General features: G+C 37.2%; 1 protein-coding gene across 1 annotated transcript; it reads right to left on the bottom strand.

Annotated features, from left to right (window-relative positions):
- Positions 1–935: 935 nt before the first annotated feature.
- ppih (peptidylprolyl isomerase H (cyclophilin H)) lies at positions 936–9,003 on the bottom strand. Its single transcript, XM_086067180.1, has 9 exons — positions 8,833–9,003; positions 4,367–4,431; positions 3,949–3,972; positions 3,318–3,362; positions 3,188–3,230; positions 2,124–2,216; positions 1,444–1,531; positions 1,322–1,362; positions 936–1,184 (listed from the first exon to the last, which is right to left on the bottom strand). Exons 1-9 carry the CDS (start codon positions 8,896–8,898, stop codon positions 1,116–1,118), a joined length of 534 nt encoding a protein of 177 aa, XP_085923306.1. The 5' UTR covers positions 8,899–9,003; the 3' UTR covers positions 936–1,115.
- Positions 9,004–9,488: the final 485 nt, after the last annotated feature.

Raw genomic sequence — 9,488 nt, forward strand, 5'->3', positions numbered from 1 at the left:
TTCGCATTGACTTGAGAAAGCCTCCCCATGAAGCCACCCCTCCATCTCTTCACACACACAAAACTGAGGTGGGGGGGGGGGGGATCCTTCCTCCAGCCTCCATAAGAACAGTCCCCATCTAAAAGGATTCTTTTGTGCCAGTGGAACGAGGTCCAAGGCAGAACAGCGAGAGCGTGGATGGGGGAGGGGGCCGAGCTTGGATTTGTATGTATGGCTGGGATAAGAAGGGGGAGACAAGTTCAGCAGAGGATTCCTCGCTCATTCTGCTTCGTTTTAAGAGTTTGAAACACCGTCACTTGATCGTTGCTCATCAATTCACTTCAACCACAAATATTCAGCCGAGCCCATTTATTGCCATGATATCCCTGATTTGAGATCAATTTGGGTTGGTGGGAAAGGGTGGGGGGTGTGACTGACTGGCAAAGGGGTTAATAAAGCACTGGGAACACAATGTTCTCCCAGTATAAACATTACACTCCGGTCTTGTCATTCAAAAGGAATGAAACCTTGGAGTAAAATAAAACTGCCCAACTGACTATGAATTTAGGACAGGACATTTTGAAGTGCAATATATTAGATATCTTTAAAAAATATATCTGACACCATTTTTGTGTTAATGTTTGTGTCTTATCGCACTAGGAATAAAAATGTGCCAATGTAGGGGGAAAAAAATAGGTTGCTCTAGCTTAAAGAAGCCAAGCCAAACCAAAGAGGACAGTATATTATTACCATTGAGCTTAATGGCCCTATCAATCTACTGTAAATATATTCCATACATTTGAAGAAAAAAGGCTATTTCAAACAGCTGTCCAATACACTTCATTTGAATATACACAATTTATCAATAAATATATTATTAAAACTGATGATAGTTATGGTGTCTTCACTCTCAAATGCTGTAAATTGATTATTTTATTCACAGAGACATACAAATGTCAACATGTATTTTTTTATTTTCTTCAAAAGGTAAACATTTATTTCCTGTTCATAATACAAAGTTGGGCTGAATCTTTGGGGTTTAAACAGTATGGAACTGGACAGCTAATGACATTATGCAGGGTCACCAAATTGGACATACTGCAACTTCATGTGCACAGAACCACATCTCCTCCACTTCACATCTCTCCACATTGCGCAATGAGGATCGGGAGTTTGGGCTTGTTGTTGGGTCCCGTGGGAACATTCTGTTGGAGATTGGGATAAAGAATACTTTTTTAAATATATAACATTACATTATAAAAAAAAAAAAAGAGTAGCACACTGCTCAAAGTGCTCATTCTATAAAGACGACTTGTGTTTATTTATATTAAATGTAAATTACCTCAATCTTTCTCATTATCAGCAATCCATCCACAACTTTACCTGATATAGGAATAGGAATAGGAATTTTAAAGCAATTGGCATAATTAAACCAATTCCACATGATTGTGGATTTAGACTCACCAAAAACAACATGTTTTCCATCTAACCAGTCACATTTAGTGCAGGTTATGAAAAACTGGCAGCCATTTGTCCCTGGACCACTGTTTGCCTAAGAAGAATGATTATAGCAGAATTTCAGGCAATAGCAAAAACAGGACAGTCTGCGAGTCATATTCCAACAAAGAGCTTCATGTGCCCCAGAACAACCTGAATTATATATTATCTGTGTTTAAAAAAAAAAATTCTGAATATAAACAAAAGTAGAAAAGACTCCCACAATGAATTGTCAATCAAATGGAACCTCCACTGGAGCAGTTAAAACCAGTTATAAGAGGATAACACGTTGAACCAGGTCTAACTTTTTCACACCGACTTCGCGCCTTCAGCTCCTGACGGCGCAGCATCACGAGCAACTGAGGGTTTACTATCTTGCCCAAGGACACTACGACATGGTCACAAGGACTGGGGATCTTCACTTGAAATGTTGCCTAAATCAATGCCAGTCGCCATTAAATACCATAGATAAAGAGAACATGTCCAGTTGACAAAAGGATAATGTCAACAACACTGCCAGAGCCGCAATAACTTTCTAGTAAAAGCATGAATGAGCTCTAGTCTTACTGGCAGAAATGGAGAGCCCCAAAATTGTATTTTGCTTAGCATGGGAAGGCTGTGATCAAAATGACGAAAAAATTACGTACCATGGCCAGAAGACCAGGCGCAGAATGCTTCACTCGAAAGTTTTCATCTGCAAATGGACCTCTGTAGATGCTGCAGATACCAGTACCGTCACCCTTTAAGAAACAGTGTATAACATCAAACAGCCATCCGAGCAGTACGTAATCCCATCAGAAATAAAATGCAACTCCTTGTCATGCCCGACTACTGGAACACACACAACAGGTGGGCAGTCCATTGGGAGTGACGGACTTGAGCTTAAAACTAAAAATGTCCGACTAATAAACGACAGACGTGGGTTTTCGTGTAATCATCACTCACCGGGTCAGGTACCAACATACTTCTCACAGACGGACGCCTGTTACGCTGATGACTGAAGGAAGCATGCGCTGCGTGTCTCTCTAATGGGTTTAATCGTGTGTGTTGCTTAAGAGGACTGCATTGAATGTATGTGTGTGAGAGGGATTACTCCTGTGTTCAATAAAGGATCTCTGCTGAGACTTGTGAAAAACTAAGGACTGGCTAAGGAGCCTTTTTTTTTTTGTATTTAACTTTATTTAATCAACGTGTCGAAAATTTGAATACTGTATATCCATTGTATGCAATACAAAATAAACACGCCAAGGTTTCAAAGGATAAAGAATGGAAGCTAAACAAAACAGATCTGCTAAGGAGGCAGAACCAGACTAAATGAGTAAAGATGATGTCTCGTCATTTTGCCATTGACAACAACACAAATTCACGATATTTGAGTGTAATATTTTATTTATGTACATTTATTTACATATAAACATTTATGGTTGTGGCAACTCTGGGCGAAATTATTTATTTCAAGAATATTTTTTACTTTTATTTTTTTAAGTACTTCCGGTTTGGGAATGTACGTGAATGTGAACTGTCTATATTATGAATAGACTTGGCAACAGTCGACTACGGGATGTATCAGTGCTTATTTTTTATTTAAAGATAAAAAAAAAAAAAGGCAGACTGACAATGACGGATGGGGGAGGTAGACAAACAGATGAATAACAAACCGCGGAACGTTCAAAATTATGTAAAATACCCGCCTCTGGGAATATATACTCACATTCACAAAATCCCCTCCTTGGATCATAAAGTCTTTGATAACTCTGTAAATGAACAACATCACAGGTATGTTATAAGAGGCAATGAATATTGCATCGTATGACTTGAGTGTATATTATTTTTATTCATACCTGTGGAATGTACAGCCCTTGAAACCAATGGGTACACCATCCCTCCTGTAAGACAGATATTTGTTTAATACCTCATTAACTGCCATTGACTGCCTATAGACGTAAAAAAAAAAAGTTTAACATTATTTTCCACTTTTGTTAACAAGAGTATGAAAACCTAGGAAAAAAATGATTGTACATTTAGAACAGATGTAAAATGTGTGATTAATCGGGAAGTCATGCGAATTTTAATCGCCTGACGCCCCTAATTTTTAATCATCTTTCTTCTTCTTTAAAAACAAAAACAAAAGTAATTTTATTTTTATATTTTATTTGTAATAAAAACTTCCTTTTTTTTTTTTTTTTAAAGAAAAGCTTATTAAAAATTAGGGGCGTCAGGCGATTACATTTTCTTAACCATAATTAATCGCATGACTTCACTAGTTAACCCACGATTAATCAAAAATTTTATATCTGTTCTAAATGTACAATACATTTTTTAAATATGTTTTCATACTCTTGTGAACAAAAATGGGGGGAAAATGGTAAACTAATAGAAATAGTTCAAATGAATTTTTGACGTCTATAGCCGTCAATGGCAGTGAATGAGTTCAAGGTAGACCTGTTTATTCACACTAAAAATCTGCCTTACCGGAACTCTCCAGTGCAGAACTGCCTGCAAGAAATGGTCAACATTTAAGTCACTAAATTGAAACAGACTTATTTCTACACAGTATGTCATAGGGATGCATCAATACCATCTTTTTGAGACCCCTTACATTTTTTTGGCGTGGGCGGCAAGGCTTCCGAGCTCTGTACGAGTATGGACGTACAGTATCGGCACAGATACTAATACTGGCATTGTTGCATCCCTACAATGTTGAATGGGAGTTTTCAAACACACATATTTCCCCTCACTGTCATTCACAGACGAAAGCAACGTGCAGTTTTGATTAAGGCGGCCTTAATGCCCAATTAGTACTTGCAATCATTCAGAAAGCTGAAAATACTCATAAAAAAAAAAAGGCACAATAATACAAAGCTCAAATTAAGATCTCAACTCAACGTACCGGAAATTCTCTGCCGTCTTTGGCACGACATCAGCAAAAAGTTCGACTTTCATCCGCCCCACATCCTGAAACATAGTGAAGAAAATGTTGTGTAAGCAGCAGATGAGACATCGACGATCACAAGGAAAAAATGTGAGAGGAAAAAACGGAATATTCTCGACTGATGTTGGCAGGCCGTGACACATACAAATAAATGATCACGTCTATCCTTTCTGTGACTCTTCCAGTCTCTCTGTACATCCATTGCAATGTGCTGATGACAATGTACACAAATCTGCGACCACTTCCCTCTGAAAAGATCTTGTTTGAACCAAATCCATTTGAAACGGGAAAGGTCCATTCATAGATCCGACGTGAAGTTCGCTGTTCAGCTCATTGTTGGAGAACAGCAAGTTGCAACATTGAACAGTTGGACACGTGCATGGAAAAGTTTAGACAAGGTCAAATTACGCAAAGGTTATCATTCGTTTTAGGCTCACCCCGAAGTCCAAGATTCTTAAAGGCACTGTCCAACGTTTTTGACTCAGAAATAAACACTTCTTAAATACAGGATGTTGAAACATGAACTTCTCAATCTACACCTTTGGGCTTCTGTTAATGTGTGGTGGTGATTTTGTCTTCAAACTACACCCCCCCCCAGCCTGTCTTTTGCCATTTTATGTTTGTTTTATCAGCATCGGGACGCTCAGAGTGTACATACAGTTGTTTACTCTCCAGCCAATCGCAGAGCGGCGGGGGGGGCGTGTCACTGTAGGCAGACCGGATGTCGAGTTGAGCGACTCGAGTGAAAAAATAAAGTATACCACAACAAAACGTGCAGCGTATAATGCACGGTCAAAAACGAGAATAAATCTTGGCTCGGCATTCGAAAATGTTAGCTTGCTGATTTAGCGACAAGCTAGGTTAAGTCACATTGACAAGCGTAACTCGGCAATATAGAGCGAGGGTCGAACTTTTTTTTCATATTCTTATATTTACCCCTGGCAATAAGTGAAGCTAAGCCAAATGGCTGTGGCAACCCTTGGGGGTGGGTTGCGGGTTGGGTAGTTTCCGACGCTCTGGACGGGCCATGAAGGCATCACAGGCTGTTTTTTTGGGAAGCTACGCGCGCCATTGGCTGTTTTGTTCTTGAAAATTTTTTGTTAGCTCCACACTTGTCGTTTTGAACTATTATCCCTGTCGGTGATCGCCGGATCAGTAATGTGACCATTTGCAAGATTCCTCGTCACTCACTCTCGCAGCTTGCTTGGCTGAGTGCGGTCAGAGGCAGGGGGCGTGAACGTTGAGCTCGTATGGGTTGAACAATGGGAGGCGCCCGTTTTGAATTGTTTGTTTACAAACAGAAACGGTTTGATTACAAACAAACAAAAACAGTGCCTTTAACTTTATGTGAGTAGTTTACGTACAAATCGGAATTGGAAGCGGATTGAGACAGGTGAACCGGGACATTTCAAAGTTTCAATAAATGAGCAGATGTCATCTTCTGCATTACCTGCAACAATGTACGTAACTCCACAGTCCACATGTGAGGTAAACAAGGCAGACCTCCTTGAAAATAACAGAAGGCGGGACCAATGAGGCGTTTGCATTCACTAACGGGGACCAAAGAAGGTCTGAGGAGAAACAAGGCAACTTGGGATGTTTGACTGAAATTCACAAGGCAGGAAGCAGGTGGAAGTACATATTTGATAGGATTTTGTGGCTGCATTGTGTCAAGCAGCAGAACTTGCTTTGCCAGTATTCACTCGCGGCTGAAACTCGCTTCTGGAAAGTCAGGTTATTTGTGTGCTCAGGGATCAACAATTTAGAAAATTTATCTTATTGCAAAAACAGATGAATGATGTTTACTTGATATTCTTTCATGTTTAAGCAATGCCAAATAAACAGCAGCTAAAAAATATTATGAGAGGGAGTGAATGTGCATTGTAGTCACCAATGTTTTTTAACTAAGCTACTTCTTAGGTGCGAAGGCGAAGGGCTACTAGTGTGATATAAACTTCTGAGGCTACTTCAGGTTTAACTTCTTATCAATTACAGATTATTCATACTATGTAGGGGTGTTAGAAAAAATCGATTCGGAAATATATCGCGATATCACAGTGCGCAATTCTCGAATTCATTCAATATGCGGCCAAATTGATTGTTAAATATAATTTTTTTATGGAAATATTCAACAAAACATCTTACTTAGGGTTAGGATTCACACATCAAGCATGGAAGAATGTTATATTAATGGTACATTAAGCCTTAATATTTTATTTCAGTGCTGTTCAAACATGACAGACTGCAACCTGTTAAATGCAGTGGCTCAGTTATAAGCCTGAAGTTTCAGATAAATAAATACATTTTCATACAAATCTCACAGTGTACATGTACAAGTTTACTGATTTGTATTTTCTAAATTTGAGTAAAAAAAAGAAATCAAAATAATCAATTTATAGATTAATATCAGAATTAATCGGTATCGAATCAAATCGTGACCTATGAATCGTGATACGAATCAAAATGTACTTGGCAATTCACACCCCTAATATTATGATTGCAAATAGCAATTATTGTAATAGTTAAAACTTAGGGCTGGGTTTAATATCAAATAATATCAAATCGGTTTTCCTTTTCAAGCCCCATATTGATTCATAAAACCATGAATACATTTTTTTAATATCGCTTTTTTCGAGAAATTCATAAGAAAATAGAATTTTAAAGGCCAAACTTTTTTTTGTATCTTAGAGCCCCGTAATGTGTTGTTGAAATTTACTGTTCACGTAAATTTTAAAACATTTTCTTACATTTATGAAAGACCTGACTTAAGACAATTCTGAATATATATATTTTTTTACTTATAAACACAATTATTGAATTAGAATTATGAAAATATTTTCATCTCATCCTTGCTGATGTCAATGTTTGTGGAAACTTCCATTAATGACCTAAATCATTTGACCGATTACTGCCTCAGCACAATTAATTTTTGTGAAGTTGTTTTCATGTCCTTGACATTTAAAGAGAATTGATGTTCTATAATTAATCGATATTGGAATGAAATTAAGTGAAACGAATCTGGAAAAATCTTAATCAAATTGAGGAAATTTGAATTGATACCCTGCCCTATTAAAACTAAAACTTTTTTCCATGAATTGATTATGATTCAGTTATTGGTTTGGTCCATAACATGCCAGAAAAGAGACAACAAATGTTGATAGTTGTTTTCCAAAGTAATAGCAGATGTTTGAAAATGTCTTATTTTGATTACTCTGCAAACACGGAGAAATCAGAGCTTGTTGAGAGGCTAAAATTGATTAATTTACTGTCAGATTAATATTTTTTCTTTAAATAGAATGTCCTGGAGCATCTTGAGCTCATCAGTGTGGTGAAGTCACGACAACGCTTGAGGAGATTGATGTAGCAGACATGTCGCAACCTCCACTAGGGTTCAGCCTAGTTTTTGGCTATGGTACATTATGGATGCCTTGTATCTTTTTAATCACAGCCAGTCTGGTTCTTGGCTTCTGTGCATTTCTTGGGGTGAACCTTATGTGGTTAGTGTGTGCCAACAGTGTCATAGCAGGGGTGATGTTCTGTTTAATTTACCCCCCGTGAGACATCACTCATATCTCAAGTAATCTTGTCCCATTGAAATGAATAGAAATGCCAATAATCCATAACAGCTTCCCCCACAAAAATAACTTTAAAAAAAAGGGGGGGGGGAAGTCAAGTGTTTTTTTATTTTATTAGAAGAACAATACTAGCCTACAATATTGTACATTATATATAGTAATGGCATTATGGAGTAGAGTTTAAAAAAACTAAATTAAAAAAACTGTGCTTGTCACATTTTACATCAAGGGATGGGTATTTTAATTGAAGGTTTTTATTGATAGATACTCTTAATAATAATGCTTAATGCTTTTCAATGCAGTACTTAAACCATACTCTTAGTTGGTACTTTTTTTTGTAAATATAAATTATCTTATAGAACGACAAAAATAAATAAAATAAATAATTTACAGGAAAAAAGTGTGATGACTTAAACAGACATTGGTTTTAGTCATGTACTAATGTTTTTTGTTGTTTTATTTGTTTTGCTTAAGTAGCTATACAAAATGAAAGTGTGAAAATATGCATATACTTCATTCAGAAGTCTAATTTGCAATTTAAAAAAGAGAGAGAGAGAGAGAGAGAGATCGGTATTGTATGAGATATCGCTCAACCCTGTTTCACGAGGGGGATATTCGTAGCTGCGTGGTTGAGTGCGACATGATCGATATATAATGTTCATTTGATTCTCTTATATTCACCTTAACTTATATTACGAATTACGAAACATGGTAAATTTTACTTTCATTTTCATTTGAAGGACACAACCAAAGATTGAATTATTGATCATGCAAGTTCGCTTTCTGTCAGCAATTGAGAGCCTCATCTTGGTTGTGGACCAGCATTAAGAAAGTCTTTCTCCAACTCACCTGTCCTCCGATTGTAACGTCGAAGAAAACTATAGGATTGTTGGGGTTTGTCGCTTGAACAGACATTAATCCGCTCTCTTCTTGTTTTAGGAGACAAATAAAAAAATGCTAGAACGTTTTTCATAAACGAATTTGAACAACCGGAAACACGTACGGAATCTCGGACAAGCCATTTTACGGCTAGGAGTTAGGGACAAACAAAGCTGGCAAAACGCGTATTTTATTTAACGAAAACTTGACTTGATTAACCATTCTCAGCTGAAGAATGTAACAGTTTGTCATAAATAATTGAATAACTTCATTATTTTTAAAGTATAAGTAATACCTTTTTTAAACACATTTTGCCGCTTGCTGTCGACTGAAAGACATTACGTGTGCTCAGGGGCACACGAACATCCAATGACCACAGGTGAGCCGTGATTGGTCGTTACCTAGGTTCTGACTCTGAGCACCTGTGATGTTATTTCAGTCAACAGCAAGTGGCAAAAAATGTTTTTTTTGATTAATTGTACATGAAAAATAATGTTATTAACTATAGACAAAATATTAACTTCTTACTGCTGAAAATGACTAAATAAGTATCATTCTAACTAAACGTCAATTAGAGGTGCATCATGCTTATACTTTGTATTGTAACCACGAGGCAGGTCGATAGA

This window comes from Leptonotus elevatus, chromosome 2 (genome assembly GCF_054856555.1).
Source record: "Leptonotus elevatus isolate MCC_2025b chromosome 2, RoL_Lele_1.0, whole genome shotgun sequence".
NCBI lineage: Eukaryota > Metazoa > Chordata > Actinopteri > Syngnathiformes > Syngnathidae > Leptonotus > Leptonotus elevatus.

Excerpts from the sequence above, each read along its gene's own strand:
- ppih (XM_086067180.1), bottom strand. The coding sequence starts at position 8,898 with ATGTCTGTTCAAGCGACAAACCCCAACAATCCTATAGTTTTCTTCGAC. Across the intron at positions 4,432-8,832 it reads ACGTTACAATCGGAGGACAG|GATGTGGGGCGGATGAAAGT; the intron begins GTGAGTTGGAGA and ends ACTATGTTTCAG. Across the intron at positions 2,217-3,187 it reads AAGGAGGGGATTTTGTGAAT|GGTGACGGTACTGGTATCTG; the intron begins GTGAGTATATAT and ends TGTTTCTTAAAG.